Source organism: Macaca nemestrina, chromosome 4 (assembly GCF_043159975.1).
Source record: "Macaca nemestrina isolate mMacNem1 chromosome 4, mMacNem.hap1, whole genome shotgun sequence".
Lineage (NCBI taxonomy): Eukaryota > Metazoa > Chordata > Mammalia > Primates > Cercopithecidae > Macaca > Macaca nemestrina.
Genome location: NC_092128.1, coordinates 101,029,002 through 101,045,305, shown reverse-complemented (window position 1 = coordinate 101,045,305; position 16,304 = coordinate 101,029,002). Strand labels below are relative to the sequence as shown.

At 41.8% G+C, this 16,304-nt stretch overlaps 1 protein-coding gene across 2 annotated transcripts; it reads left to right on the top strand.

Annotated features, from left to right (window-relative positions):
• The first annotated feature begins 8,205 nt into the window (after positions 1 to 8,205).
• Positions 8,206 to 16,091, top strand: LOC105475810 (gamma-glutamylcyclotransferase). Of its 2 annotated transcripts, none has more exons than XM_011731327.3 (4): positions 8,206 to 8,486; positions 12,345 to 12,490; positions 15,115 to 15,270; positions 15,784 to 16,091. In XM_011731327.3, the coding sequence occupies exons 1-4, from the start codon at positions 8,346 to 8,348 to the stop codon at positions 15,839 to 15,841; spliced, it is 501 nt and encodes a 166-aa protein (XP_011729629.1). In that variant the 5' UTR covers positions 8,206 to 8,345; the 3' UTR covers positions 15,842 to 16,091. The 2 variants fall into 2 exon arrangements, with proteins under 2 accessions (XP_011729629.1, XP_011729628.1); XM_011731326.3 differs by lacking the exon at positions 15,115 to 15,270 and adding an exon at positions 14,101 to 14,236 and having other exon boundaries at positions 8,218 to 8,486.
• The last annotated feature ends 213 nt before the right edge of the window (positions 16,092 to 16,304 follow it).

The following is a 16,304-nucleotide window of genomic DNA, read 5'->3' as shown; positions in this document are numbered from 1 at the left end:
CTTGCTGCTCTTCTTCCCACTTCCTCAATTCCATTTCTTTTCCTATAGGTGATCATGGCTAACATTTTGGTATTTGTCTTTCCAAAGTGTATAGTTATAGATCTGAATAGAAATGTAGATACAGAGATATCAAAGACGAGCATGGGCCAAGCACTCAACAATAAACTACGTTGGGTCTACTTTTCAAAGTTACTCTCAAAACAAGAATACAGATTGTCTGTTAAACATACTGGAATTTTAATACATTCTTTTTTTTTTTCCTCCAGAACATTTCTGATTTCATATATTCTGGCATGTTTCCTGCCATGTGGCAAACCATAAGCTGAAAGAGATACAAATATAAATAACACTATGTCTAACAAAATTTGTTCAGTATATGCTAAAGCATTCGTATAAATGTCTACATCTTAAGTCAGAGCTAAAGAACAAGTTTCTCTCAGTAAATCGAGGAAAGCTGGGGGAAAAGACCATAGAGAAAAAGGATATGGGTGCCTGTATGAAGCAGGGGAGGTTTTTGACTCTGGTTCAGCTAATTAGCAAATATGTATCATTCATCTGTGCTGTGGTAGGCACTGTAGTATTGCATAAATAGAAGGTGTGGTCTTTGCCTCCAAAGGGCTTACCATCTACTGAGAAGTCCGACTAGTCAGACAGGAGAGACTCAGATAATGAAGGCTTGTGTAAGAGCCTGAATTTGATAAAGTAAGGAATAAAAGACAGCCTCTACAGGTTTTTATAGATATGAGTGAGATGATAAAATCAAATTTAAACAATGTGTCTTCACACCCTTCTGGCCTTTCATTTCCATTCCATGAGTGCCACCCTGGCTTAGGCTTCCATGACTGCCTATTTGCAGTGACCTTGTATTCAGCACTCTGCCATCTCTCCCACTGCTTCCTCCCAAGCCATCCTGAACACAGCCACATGTTTGATTTTCCAATGGTACACAAGGGAACGTCTCTGTTCAAAAGCCAAAAATGACTCTTCTTTGGTCACCAAATAGTCGGAACTTTTCGGTGCGAAACTCAAGACCCTCCCAGAAACGATGTTAATCTCCTTCCAGACTGTCTCCCATTTCCTAATATTAACTCCTTGCTCTGTTGAAATTGAAGCCATTTCCCAAAGCCACCTCTGTTATGTCCTTATGTGATTCCCGCCCTCTTCTTGTCCTCACCTGCAACCCCATCTCCATAGAAAAGCAGTCAGAAAAACCACCTCAGAAACTGTTGCAGTAATCCAGGAGTGAGATGAGGATAGGAGGGAGAGGGTGAGTGTGTGGGGATGAGGAGGAGGGTGGCACACAGGAAGTAGCCACAGACCTCATTGACTGTCGGTAGATAGGGTGTGAAGGAGAGAGGCGAGTCAAAGGTAACTCATTTTCGGTTTTAGGCAACAAATACAAGTCTTTCTCAATAACTGCTCATCCCACATACTTGTGGCTATTAGAGGTTGATATTTATTTCATACAGCCCGTAAACCTGGGACCATATATAATTAATGATGATTTCTCTGTATTCAAGATCACAAATATGTGTGTGTGTGTGTGTGTGTGTGTGTGTGTGTGTGTGTGTGTACCTTAATGCAGTCATAACCAAATAGTTTACTTTGGGAGCCCGATGTCTTTAAGATACACTCTAAAATATTATTGTGGAATTAGATACAGTGCTTTCCGCATAAACCATTAATAGATACATTGAGTAAGAATCTTTATTCCATTCCCAGTGTGATTTGGAGTGTAAGACTTAGGAAAGTGTCTGTGAAACCCACAGTGAGAAATTCCACTGGGTCTTGACAGCTGGAGTGGGCACTCAAATGTGCCCAGGACTGTTTCTCTCACTCCCTTCTCTGCTTGAGCTGTGGTTTGCTTTCTCCTTCTCTGTAGCTCAGATCATCTTCCTCCACTTCTCAGCCCACAGGTCTAACATGACTGGGACCAGCTCTGAGTGTTTCAAATGTGTAGGGCCCCAACCCTCTTAGACTCAGGTACACATTCTCAGGGAAGAAAACTGGAACCTGCAGAAATATCAGATCCCTATGTTCCCTGACCAGTGCTGCCTTCTCTAGAAGGAAAACCTACCAAGAAGAAAAATTACAGCTGGAAAGTTGTTTGGTAAGCATGGAATCACCTATTTAATCTCTCAGCAAGTCTCGACTGCTCTACCATTAAAAAAAAAGCAACCCAAATCCATCCTTTTCCCAGCTTCACTCCCTAGTCCAAAGCCACCATCCACTCTTGTGAAAACCTCTGCAGCACACTGTCTTTGCTTCTTTCTTTCTTTCTTTCTTTCTTTTTTTTTTTTTGAGACGGAATCTCACTCTGTCGCCCAGGCTGGAGTGCAGTGGCCGGATCTCAGCTCACTGCAAGCTCCCCCTCCTGGGTTCACGCCATTCTCCTGCCTCAGCCTCCCCAGTAGCTGGGACTACAGGCGCCCACCACCTCGCCCGGCTAATTTTTTGTATTTTTAGTAGAGACGAGGTTTCACCGTGTCAGCCGGGATTGTCTCCATCTCCTGACCTCGTGATCCGCCCACCTCAGTCTCCCAAAGTGCTGGGATTACAGGCGTGAGCCACCGCGCCCGGCCCCGTCTTTGCTTATTTCTTAACTCTCATTTTTATCCCCTTAGAACTGATTCTCCACTCAGCATGCAGAACTATTCCTTTGAAATTCAGATCATATTCCTACCTAAACCACCCCCAATAGTTTGTGATCTCTTAGAATCCAGATTCGTTAACATGGCCTCAAGGGCCCACATGACCCGGCCCCTGCCTATCTCTCTACCTCCTCTCCCACTGCTCCTGCTTTTGTTCCTTCCACTCTAATCACTTGACCTCCTGGCCTCAATCATGCTGATAAACTCATGCCTCATGTGGATTTATTTTCCTAGTGGAAGAAAATGCATTGATCTGTGAACACAAATACATGGTTTATCTGTTACAGTTCTCATTGCACATCAACAAACTGACTTTCTGATGTGTACATCCATCCCTTATGAGTCGGCTTAGTGTGAATCTGCCCCCTCTGGCAGTACCGACAAGATTGTGTTTCTCAGCCCACAGAGGTAAGACACAGACTCATGAGACCCAGTCTCTGTCTATACCACTAGAGTTCTACTGCCCCTGAATGGCATTGCCTGCACAGGTAGCTGGCCCTCCTCAGCAAACACACAGCCTTTGTACCATATAACTCTTCAGACTTGCTATGATGTACAAATGTCTTTCCTTGAAATGCTCTTCTGAAAATGGTAAATGCTAAAACTGATTACAGTGCTATTGAAAGTGGATGAGCAAGTTGATCTGCTGAGATGTGAAAACAAATTCTAATTTTTAATCTAAAATATTAGAAAGAATTTTGCTTTCCTATACTTTGCTATATTTAGTAAATAAACACTAATATAAGAATTTTGCTTTACTATAACAGTAGAACCCTCAGTTAACCAGGCAGTCATCATCTGTCACATAAAAGGTATCCTGAGGAGGAATGGCAGTGCCTCCCCTGGGGAAGAGGCTGATGGTGGCTCTGGCTCTCAGTCAGTCACTTTCCTTATCTCAGTATTTACTGTCATTTATCTGTGCTTAGCTAAACAGATTTATAAAGAATTAACTCTCACAAAACAGGAACATAAAAGATTTCTGCAAAGAATTGGACAGGCACTCCTGTTAAAATTGCAAGCAGAAGAAAAGAAAAAAAGAAAGGGACAGAGTCGACATTTCTCATACTTCTGGTACAAGCTCCTCATCATATTCACTGTGGTGTAAAAATAATGGTGATCTAGTAACATCTGACAAGGTCAGCCAAAATGATACATATAAGAATTTAGTCCTCCACCTAGGAGGGCTATTAGCAATACAAATTTCCATCTACTATAACTTGTAATTAACTTTGACCTATATGTGTATTTCCCTTGAGATTGGCCAATGATTGATTGAAGCTACCACAATTAATGACAGATAAAACAGCTTTTTTTGTTTTAAAATTTCTATTTTGTGGGTATTATAGAATGTATTTTATATATTAACATACACATAATTATATACTATTATAATCATATATTAATATTAACATATAATTGTGTGTGTTCAAAAATTTTTAATGGCACAATCAAAAAACTTTAAAGCCCACTGGATTAAAAGATGGCATTTGGGGCCCAGCACGATGGCTCAAGTCTGTAACCTCAGCACTTTGGGTGGCTGAGGTGAGGGGATCGCTTGAGCCCAGGAGATCAAGACCAGCCATGGGCAACATGGCAAAATCCCATCTCTACAAAAAATACAAAAATTAGCCAGGTGTGTCACACCTGGAGTCCCAGCTGCTCAAGAAACTGGTGAGAAGATCACTTGAGCCTGCAAGGTCGACGCTGCAGTGAGCCATGATTGCACCACTGCACTCCAGCTTGGGAGACACAGCAAGGCCTTGTTTCAAAAAATAAGAATAAAAGATGACATTAAGAAGAAATCTGATCTCATTATCTTTATTATCAAGTGATTGAAGGCTATAATCATTATTTCATAATCTTGTAGATAATGATTGTACTTGAAAGTGGGCTGTTAATAACTAGATATATCTAGAGCACCAAGGTTTTACAATTGTTAAAGATTTGACTTAGAGTCAGACTGCATGGCTGAATCTCTGCTTCAGTCATCGCTAACTACAACCTGGGGCAAGTTAGTTGACCTACTATGCCTGTTTCCTCACTGTAAAAGGAGAATAATATCAGTACTTTCCATATAGGACTATTTTCAGGATTAAATGAGCTAATACATTTAAGAATTTAGGCCAGTGCCTGGCATTTAAGAAGTGCTCAATGAATGTTAACTAATATTAACCAAGCTTTGGTTAAATTTGAAAAAACAAACACAAAAACACAACTAACTTTGTTACCTACTGCCCCTTGCTGGCCAACCTGGGTTAGTACACTGCAGTCTATGTGGGGAAGCTAAATAAGTGCTTGGAGTAACGAAAGATTTTCAGTGTTGAGGGTAATATCAATGCTAAGCTTATGAATATTTTTTCAAAATAGCCTTGAGAAAAATCAATTGTCATGAAATTAAGTAATTAGCAAGAAGTATAGGAAGAGAAATTAAATATCTGTAACAATAATTAAATAATAAGCACATTTAGATTCTTAACAGCAGTTGAAAAGCAAGACATTTTAAATTGCAGTGCTCTGAAATAGGACCCTTGAGAATTTATAGTGCAATAGAACATGATTCGTCAAGAAAAGCAACTTGCTGCCTGAAATGACCAAGTATGCGTTTCAAGTTCTGCCTAGATGTTTGAGGGGTGGGAGGAGGTACTATCTTCCTATTCACAGATTATATAATAATAATAATGCTATTGCTTATTGAGTGCTCACTATATGGCAAGGGCTTTCCATATATCACTTTTTTCCTTGTTCTTTTTTTAACATGAAAATATTCAAACATAATATAATGAACATCCATGTACATAACTCCGTTTAACATTTAACACTTTCTATATTTTTTTGTTCTGAATTATCTTAAAATATAGATATCAAATATCTCAACCCTATATATGCCAGTGTGCATGTCTAAAAATAGAGACATTTTTCTACTGAAGCACAATACCATTATCACACCTAATAACAATTGCCTAATATCATCTAATGCCCTAGTGAAAACTCAAATTTCTTCAGTTGTCCCCAAAATATCTTTTGTATCTGGCTTATTAAACCAGAATCAACAGAGGACAAGCCATGCTTTTGGTTATTATGTTTGTTTGTTTGTTTGCTTATTTATTTATCTTTTGAGATGGAGTCTCGTTCTGTTGCCAGGCTGGAGTGCAATGGCGTGATCTTGGCTCACGGCAACTTCCGCCTCCCAGGTTCAAGCAATTCTTCTGCCTCAGCCTCCCGAGTAGCTGGCACTACAGGCATGCACCACCAGGCCCAGCTAATTTTCATATTTTTAGTAGAGACAGGGTTTCGCCATGTTGGCCAGGAAGGTCTCCATTTCTTGACATTGTGATCTGGCCGCCTCCACCTCCCAAAGTGCTGGGATTACAGGCATGAACCATCACACCCGGCCATGTTTTTAAAATTTCTTTTAATCTAGAGCAGCCATCCTTCAGTCCTGCTTTTTTTTTTTTTTTTTTTTTTTTTTTTTTTTTATATGACACTGACTTATTGAAGAGACTGGGCCACGTGTTCAGTAGGGTGTTCCACCATTTATTCTAGGTTTTTCTGGTTGTTTCCTCTTGATGTCATTTTATTCTTCTATTCTTGCAGTTCCTGAGACAGGAAGATAGATTTCAAGGCTTAATGATGTTGAGGTTAAAATTTTTTGGAAACAATACTATAAAGATGATGCTGAGCTTCATACTGCATCAGATTGGGAGACATTTAATGTCAGGCTGGGTCACTTTTATGGTGATAAGATGTATCTGGGTTAAGGTAGGAGGGGCAAGATGTGTTGTAAAAATGTAACCAATAGTAGGCCGGGCGCGGTGGTTCACGCCTGTACGCCTGTAATCCCAACACTTTGGGAGGTCGAGGCAGGCAGATCACGAGGTCAGCCGATTGAGACCTTCCTGGCCAATATGGTGAAACCCCGTCTCTACTAAAAATACGAGGGCTCCTGTAGTCCCAACTACTTGGGAGGCTGAGGCTGGAGAATGGCGTGAATGCGGGAGGCGGAGCTTGCAGTGAGCCGAGATCGAGCCACTGCACTTCAGCCTTGAGACAGTAAGACTCTGTCTCAAAAAAAAAAAAAAAAAAAAAAAAAAAAAAATTGTAACCGGCAGTAATCCCTAGGGGAATAATTTGGCATCAACTGAATATCCTGTTCCTTATCACCTTTTCATCAAATGATATCATTGATGATCCTGGCATGAATCAATTATGAAATTCCATTATTCATTTATGATTACTTAGTTGGCATACTTTTGTAAAGAGAACTGTTCCCTCATCAACTGGTGCTCATCTATCAACTGTATTTCGGTTAGCCCGAAATACAGCTGCTACTAGAAAGGCGAATACCTGTTTGTTTTCTTAAATTATCATTTTGCAGAGTAAAGAGTTAGTGTAATAGTCATCACCAATAGTGTGGCAAATGAAGTTAATTTTTTAAAATTTGGATTACTCTTTGGGGGCAGTGACTTTTTTATGTTTAAAGTTTCCAATCACTTTTCAGTTTGCGTCATTGTTATTTTTGATTCTCAAATTGTTCTAATTTTGGCCAGTTGGCGACTTCAGGCTGGCTCCCATGTCCTTTTAGAAGGACCTTGTTCGTCTTGAGAGTCGTCCTGACTTGCTGACACAAGTTGTCCTCATTCACTCCCAGCTTCTGACCTGGCATCAGTCATTTCTCGAAGGAGCGCTTGGTACCTTTTAGTGGGGGGTGGCATTTAGAGATTAATAGCTGGGTGTCAAGGATAGACTATGCTCCTATACCCTTCATATTCATATTTTCATTCAAAAATTAACAATATAGGTTTTTAAAAAATACACTCAGGATGTGTGGTGAGGGGGAGGGGGAAACCAAACACAATATAGGGGTTTCCACTGTGATCCTAATTTATATTATGATCCCAATTTTTAAAAAGAGGAAACGGAGACCAGAGGTGCCCAAGGTTACTTGGCTAGTAACTGGCAGCATCGGAATTTAAGCCCAGGCATGTTACTTCCATCAGGGAAGGGAGTCCCAGGGCTCCAGCAGGCGACGGGTCTGTGGAAAGGGGTCAGGTTGATGACCAGGGCTCGGGTGCGGGAACCAGCAGAAAGGGTTAACGGACCGTCCTGCCTGACTCCTCTAGGCCAGGAAGGCAGGACAGGGCGAGCTGCTGGGCGAGGGAGCCGCTGATGGAGTGGCCAGGGCCGCTGTTTCGCCTCAGATCTGACCAGACCTCCCTAAGGCGCAGAAAGTACCAAAGAACCACACGCGCGCAGTCTTGAGCAGATAAACCAGTCACCCTCCGAGACCTTCAGCGGGTGCGCATCCGACCCCACCCGCCCGTGAGGAGTGCTTGCCCACCCCTCAACCAGAGAATCAGAGGAAGCCTTGAGCAAGGAGGGGCGGGACATCACTGGATCCTGTCTATTGAGGAGCCAGCGCCGGGTCGCTTCGGGACAGAGTATTTCTGAGTCTCAGCGGAAGGCGGAGAGAAGGCCGCGGGGATGGCCAATCAAAGGGGGCGACTCAGGTAGGTGGGGACCGGCAGCCAATCAGGAGAGCGCTCGCTCCTGACCGGCCCACGCTTCCCGCCAGTCCCCTAACCCCGAGGCTGCGGGGCGGCTGTCACTGCGCCGGAGTAGTGGGCCGCAGTGCTGCGCTCTCTGGCCGCTCCTTACAGCTCTGCTCCAGGCTCCGGTGCAGACGTGTAGTGGGACATGGCGAACTCGGGCTGCAAGGACGTCCCGGGTCCGGATGAGGAGAGTTTTCTGTACTTTGCCTACGGCAGCAACCTGCTGACCGAGAGGATCCACCTCCGAAACCCCTCGGCGGCGTTCTTCTGTGTGGCCCGCCTGCAGGTGAGTGCCCCGCCCGCGCTACCCACTCCGGGGCCGGGGGCACACGTGGCCGATCGGGACAGGCATGCAGTTCTTCCTGATGAGGGTAGTAGGACGAGGCTTCAGCCTCCTGGGCGGGTCCACCTCCTCCGCTGGGCCCACTGCCCGGCGCTGCCCCGGCCACGGTGCCCTCTCAGGCTGCCCGGAGCTTTCCCCCTCCTGGCCTGTGCACCGGCTGCTCGGTCTGCACCGATTTGGCCTCTCGTCCACTAACTTAACAGTGCATTCAGTGGGTACTTCTGAGGAGCCTTCTTTGACCCGGGTCTGGGAATTGGTTGCTTTCTGCTCTGTACATACCTTTAATACAGCACTTCTCACCTCGCATTGTGAAAATCCGTTTACCTGCCTTTCGCTCCTCCTCTGAGAGGTCCTGAAAGCTAGGACCATGTCTTATTCGTAATAGTGCTGTGCTCAGTTAGGTCAAGGGCCTGGATGAACTATAACCAGTGTTGGTAAATCATTGCTCTTCAGCCCAGTCCATTCATTCACTTAGCACATATTCTTCCAGCACTTAACACTAGGGGTATAAACATGATTGAGTAAAGTGAATGTTTTGAGGAACTCTCAGCCTGTGGGAGAGAGGTGCAATAGAGTACGTACAAAACTTTTTGATAGCATCGAACGAGACAAACATGATCTCTGCTAACCTCGTCAGAGTTCTTAGTTGCAAGCAACAGAAACTGGCTGATTTAAGCAAAAAAAAAAAAAAAAAAAAAAAAAGAATGTGTTGAAAGGCTATTGGAGAGCTCACAGAATGACCAGGAAGGCAGGAGTACAAAGCTGACAAAACGGACAGGCATAAAGGGAGGCGCAGCAACTGTAATACAGTGGGCATCACACAACAGAACCAGCCCAGGGAGCCTCTTCTGCGCCACCGCTGAACTTGGTAAGCATATTGTCTACCACCACCACCACCTGCCCTGGACGCTGCCTGCCTCTGTACATCCCTGCAGTTCCTGAAACCCGAATGTGTCGGCCACTCTGGAGTCCCTGCTGTCTTGGGCACTAGCTTCTAATTGAAAGCCCCAGAATGTCTTGATTGGCTAAGTTTTGGCCACATACCCATGCTATGACTTTAAGCAAAACTGAGAGAACCAACTTCTGGCCTTTGAAGCCTCAAAAATGGGAGTCAGGCTCTGGTACTCCCTATTCCCAAACTCGTCAAGTAGGAAATTTCCCAACTGTAGGAAGGGAATCCAAATGCTTATAGTCAGGGCAGGGGGAAGAGATATCAAACAAGGGATTATTCAGTTACAGGTATATGGTCCATCTTTAAAAGGAGGCATGCAAAGTGAAATGGGGTGTATGACCAGGGTACCTGACCTAACCAGGATGCTCAGGAAAGCCCTGCCTGAAAATGTGACTTTTAAGCTGAGATCTGAATGATTGCAGAGGTGGGAAGCACACAAAACAGGGGACAGCATCTTCTGCAAAGGGCCTGAAGAAAGAGGAGGCTGGATCTTTCGGTCAGTGTGGCCGGAGTTTAGTAAGGGGAATGTGGCATGAAGACTGGAGAGATGTGGAAGGGCCACATCTTCCAAGACCTCAGAAGCCAAATAAGACACACTGCAGAACTAAAGCACATGAAAGATCAGATTTCTATCTCCCAAAGCTCATTCTGGTCACATGGAAAATAGATTTGAAGGAGGGAAGAGTGGATATGGAGAGTTCAGGAAGTTTTTACAGCAATTTTTTGCCAAAGATAATGAATGGCATCTTGAACTAGGGTGGTGGCAGGGCAGGGGCGATGGATTGGAGAACTAATTTGGAGATAAGATTGTTAAAGCATATAGTGATTGAGTGTGAAGAGAGTATCAAAGATGACTCAGGTTTTTTGCAGCAGATAGGTGCAGGTGATGTTTGCAGAGAGAAGAGGAAAATCCAGTTGGGGAGGAGAAAATTGTAAGTTCAGTTTGAACATTTTGAATTTGAAATGCTTGCTAAACAGTCAAGTGAACAGAATAATATTAGTGAACATTTATTAAGTGCTTACTGTGTGCTAGGCCCTGTTCTAAGCACTTCTTCTGAAGCTCAGAAGAGAGATCTAGTCTGGGTTTAAAGATGATCAGAATATTTGAAGTCATTGTAGGGGATGAGAATGTCTTGGGCAAATTGCCAAATGAATAGAGAAAATGGCCTAGATCATGGGTGTCCAAACTTTTGGCTTCCCTGGGCCACATTGGAAGAAGAAAAATTGTCTTGGGCCATAAGTAAAATACACTAAAACTAACAATAGCTGATGAGCTTAAACAAACAAACAAACAAACAAACACAAAAGCCCATGCCTAATTTTCGTGATGTCCGCCACCACAGGTAAGCAAAAAAATTCTTGCATTCAAAGGGTTGGACACCCGTGGCCTAGACTAAGCCTTGAGCAACTCCAACATTTAAAAATCAGGTAATGGAGGAGGAGTTGGCAAAGGGGATTGAGATCAAGGAATAGCCTGAAAATCAGGAAAGAGGCAGATCAGGAGAAGATGGTTACCTATGTTCTACTGAGAAGTGGAACAAGATGAGGAATGAAAATTGTTTATTGGATTTAGCAATACACAACCAGTTAGTGTGAATTGTAACTTTTATCAGGTCTCCTGGTGTCCTGCCAGAGACACGTGGTCCTAGAAGAACATCTCTTATGCTGAATAAAGGTACTGGTCGCTCCAGCCAACCCTATGCCTGAGATGTCTGACACGTTTTTTGAGAAAATACAAGTGACAGGGGTAAAATATAAACCTGAAAAGGATCCTAGAAGTATCACTTAGTTTAACCTTTTAAATTTGTCTATAAGGAAATTAAGCTCTGGAAAGATGGAAAGAAATCTTCCTAGGCCAAATAAGCCGTATAAGGATTCTGTTTTTTATTTGTTTTGTTTTTATTTTTTATTTTGTTTTTTCATGTAAGGATTTTTAATCTTCCCCAGGACTCTATCCCCTGCTTGCCCACCTCTGTGAGGAAAGAAGTTAAGCTAGAAACCTAGTTTCATTACTTACTAGTTCCAAGACCTTAGGCAGGTTGCTTAATCTTTCTAACCCACAGTGTTTACTGCTGTAAAATGGGTATAAGAAAGTTGTCAGCAAAATAAAAGGGAATGGTCCGTATAATGCCAATAGCACTGAGTACAAAAGGATCCACCCGCCACGGCCTCCCAAAATGTTAGGATTACAGACGTAAGCGACTGCACCTGGCCCCCAAAACACACTCTTTTTTCCACACCTTTGGGCATGCTCATCCCCTGCTTAAATGTCCTTCCCATTCGCAGTTAGTGTTAGCTGCTCTTATGATTACTGTAGATAAATTAGTATAATTCATGAGTATTAGTGTTCATAAGTACACAAATCATTCATCCTCAAATGCCAGGTCTCTCAGGGCAAATTTGGTGATATATGTTGGTAGGATACTCTACAGACATAAAAGAAGAGAGAATATTATAACCCACATGTAGCCATCACCCAGCTTGTCTCTAAGTAAAAATTTATGTGTATGTAAGAAGACTGGGAAGTAATTTGCAAAAATGAAAACAGTTGTGTTAAGGCATTGGGGTTATGGGATTTTTTTTTTCCTTAAACTTTTTGTTTTTGTTAAGATGTCTGTACATATTCAGTATATGTTTCATTTTTAAAGAAAAATATAAAAAAAATAGTCCTTGGGATCTGGGTCCTTGTCTGTTTAACTTTATATTTTCCACAGCTTCTTAGACATAGAAGGAACTCTGTTTATTGAATGTTTTAATTGCATGGAGTTCAAGGTAAATCCTTTTTATTTTGAGGAGGGAAATTTGGGTTCAAGTGGATATTGATCGTATCACTTTGATTTCCTTTGTAGGATTTTAAGCTTGACTTTGGCAATTCCCAAGGCAAAACAAGTCAAACTTGGCATGGAGGGATAGCCACCATTTTTCAAAGTCCTGGCGATGAAGTGTGGGGAGTAGTATGGAAAATGAACAAAAGCAATTTAAATTCTCTGGATGAGTAGGTGGCTTCTAATTATAAGTTAAACAATAACTAATTCAGAAAGCAGATTATATGTGAGGATGTGTATCTGTGTGTTAGTTTTTCAAAACCACATACTACAGACATATTCATTATACTTTTAGAGTCAACATAAAAGGCATGATAATGTGAGTTTGCTAAAAAGTCTAGAAGGGCTACACTTTCTGATAAAGATTTAGGGGGATGTTTGTAATCTCTTACGTAAAAGATGGAAGCCCTTATTTTTCATTCTATTGTCTTTTATAATTTTTCTTTGTAGTTTCATACTGTGAAAAGGCATGAAGATTTCTGTAATTGTTACATATTTTTGTTGATTTTGAAAGTTACTTGAATTCAGTTTTTAAAGAACAATTTTTTAAGATGGCGGGTGCATCAGTAAATAAGTAATACTTTGTAAAAGCATTTGACAACATGTTAGAAATGCTTTGATACTTTTTATAACTAGAGCTGTCAGAGTTGTGTGGCAGAGCATTTCATACAAAGAAAAGTTGCAGAAGAGGCCTTGAGAAGAGAGGGTTATCTGACATGCTGGATACTTTACCTTACTTGTGAAGGAGAATGAGCCATCCTCTCTACCTTTTTTCTAGGTGGATATTCTCTTGCTGTCAGAACACCATCCATTTTTTGTAGCCCAAAGAACAATGTTTCAGGGGTATAAAGATGAAAAACAAACAAAGTACATTGAAGCCTCTTTTAGGACAAGATAAATATGGAGAGTTATGTTAGGACTATAACAAGTAACATTATGTCTCAGGCCTTCTAATTGAAATGCTAAGCTAAGCCGACTTTTTTTTTTTTTTTTTTTTGAGATGGAGCTTCGCTCTTGTTGCCCAGGCTGGAGTGCAATGGCACGATCTCGTGCTCACCCCAACCTCCGCCTCCCAGGTTCAAGCGATTCTCCCACCTCAGCCTCCCGAGTAGCTGGGATTACAGGCATGTGCCACCGTGCCGGGCTAATTTTGTGTGTGTGTGTGTTTTTTTTAGTAGAGACGGGGTTTCTCCATGTTGGTCAGACTGGCCTCGAACTCCTGACCTCAGGTGATCGCCCGCTTTGGCCTCCCAAAGTGCTGGGATTACAGGTGTGAGCCACTGCACCTGGCCTTTTTTTTTTTTCTTTTTGAGATGGAGTCTTGCTGTCTCCCAGCCTGGATTGCCCCAGTGTAATCTCGGCTCACTGCAACCTCCACTTCCCGGGTTCAAGTGATTCTCCAGCCTCAGCCTATTGAGTAGCTGGGATTACAGGTGTCCACCACCACACCTGGCTAATTTTCATATTTTAGTGGAGATGGCATTTCACCATGTTGGCCAGGCTGGTCTTGAACTCCTGACCTCAAGTGATCCACCTGTCTCTGGCTCCCAAAGTGCTGGGATTACAGGTGTGAGCCACCGCACCCAGCCTAAATGCAAGGCTTACTTTTAATGTGGTAAATTTATATATTTTTTATCCCAAATACATAGGGAGCAAGTATGTTCATATGTAGTTAAATGTGTAATCCCATACCCCGTCTTGACTATTATAAAAAGACCTTACCCAGTGAGCTAAATTGGCTAGGTCAAATATGGTTAAAATTTGGCTGTCCTGGTTTCAGGCAAGAAGGGGTTAAAAGTGGAATGTATGTTGTAATAGAAGTTAAAGTTGCAACTCAAGAAGGAAGAGAAATAACCTGTCGAAGTTATCTGATGACAAATTACGAAAGTGCTCCGCCATCCCCACAGTATAAAAAGGTAAGCTATTTACAGACTGGTGGTGATTACTTTTTAAATTTCACTGAGAGAAACTAAAGAATATATATTTTTAAAAGACTTTAGGCCTGACGTGGTGGCTCACACCTGTAATGCCACCACTTTGGGAGGCTGGGGTGGGCAGATCACCTGAGGTCAGGAGTTTGAGACCAGCCTAGCCAACATGGTGAAACCTCGTCTCTACTAAAAATACAAAAACTAGCAGGCCGTGGTGGCGGGCACCTGTAATCCCAGCTACTTGGGAGGCTGAGGCATAAGAATAGCTTGAACCACGGAGGTGGAGGTTGCAGTGAGCTGAGATCGGGTGATAGTGAGATGCTCTCAAAAAATTTTTTAAAAAAGAAATAAAAGGCTTTGTATGTTTTAAATTCTGTATAAATATTTATTTTAATAAAAATGTCTTTAAATATAAAAATGATAGTTATTTACCTAATGTACAGATTCAAAAATATTATTATGTGTAATGATTGAATTATGTTTTTAAAACTATTTATTAAAAAAAATTTTTAGAAATGTATGTGAGTCAGAATTCTAGACATGTATTTTCTTCCTTTCTCTCTCTCTCTCTCTCTCTCTCTATTTCTTTCTTTTGCCTGGCAATAAATTTTTGCTTCATTTTTATGAGGTAAGCATGTATTGAAGTAGAAAAGAATATTTATGAGTGTATTTTAACAGATTTAGTATCTCTCTCGTGCTCTCTCTCTATATATGTGTATGTATATATGTGTGTGTGTGTGTGTATATATATATGCTTTCGTAATGTTTTTCTCCCCATAACACAGTATTTTTTGAATACCAAGATTCATTTTTATAGGGGAAAAAAACATACTTTCTACTGCTGAAGTGTTTTTCATCCCTAGATGGAGAAAGAAACATCACACTGCCTTTCAGAATCAGGGAAATCACCCTTGCAAGCACAAGACAAGAATGTGGGATAGAGACCCCAACATTCCTGTTCAGAACCCAAGCTTAGCTGTCTGTTGGCAGGCCCAATCAGGTCATGGCACCTGTAATAGGTAATCTGGTTCCTAGGCCTCGTCTGGAATTTTCTAGTATGGAACCTAGAGAAATTAACCTGGTATAGATCTTGAAAGTATCACTGAACACAGTTGCCATTTATTCCCCCATGTCTAATTCAGAGCAAGGGTAAACTCTGGCATTATAACCAAAACTGCTCTCTGTAAACTTTAAATTTTTTTTGAAGAATGGTATTTTTTTTTTCTTAAAAGGCCATACAAATTCTATATAGATATTTTTGTCTTAATATTAAAATATTTTAAATCCCATATTGAGAAAGTTGATATTCCATGAGGATGCTTCATTTGGCTTTGAAAACTCCATACGCATTCATGCTCAGCGTGAGAGGAATGATGGTATTCTATTTGTTATGTAACTGTTTATCCTAGAGTTATCTGAAAGCTAGTATTTCATACCTTGAGAAGGCAAATAAAGCTGTGGTATGGTACATTATATTATATTCCTAACTAAAGGGTTTTTTTTGTTTGTTTGTTTGTTTTAACCATTTCCAGATTATATGCATGGGTGCAAAAGAAAATGGTTTGCCGCTGGAGTATCAAGAGAAGTTAAAAGCAATAGAACCAAATGACTATACAGGAAAGGTCGCAGAAGAAATAGAGGACATCATCAAAAAGGGGGAAACACAAACTCTTTAGAACATAACGGAATATATCTAAGGGTATTCTATGTGCTAATATAAAATATTTTTAACACTTGAGAACAGGGATCTGGGAGATCTCCATGTTTGATCCATTTGCGGCAGTGCGCTGAAGGAGTATCTTACTTGGGTGATTCCTTGTTTTCAGACTATAAAAAGAAACTGGGGGCCGGGCGCGGTGGCTCACGCCTGTAATCCCTGCACTTTGGGAGGCCGAGGCGGGCGGATCACGAGGTCAGTAGATCGAGACCATCCTGGCTAACACGGTGAAACCCCGTCTCTACTAAAATACAAAAAAAAAAAATTAGCCGGGCGCAGTGGCGGGCGCCTGTAGTCCCAGCTACTCCGGAGGCTGAGGCAGGAGAATGGCGCGAA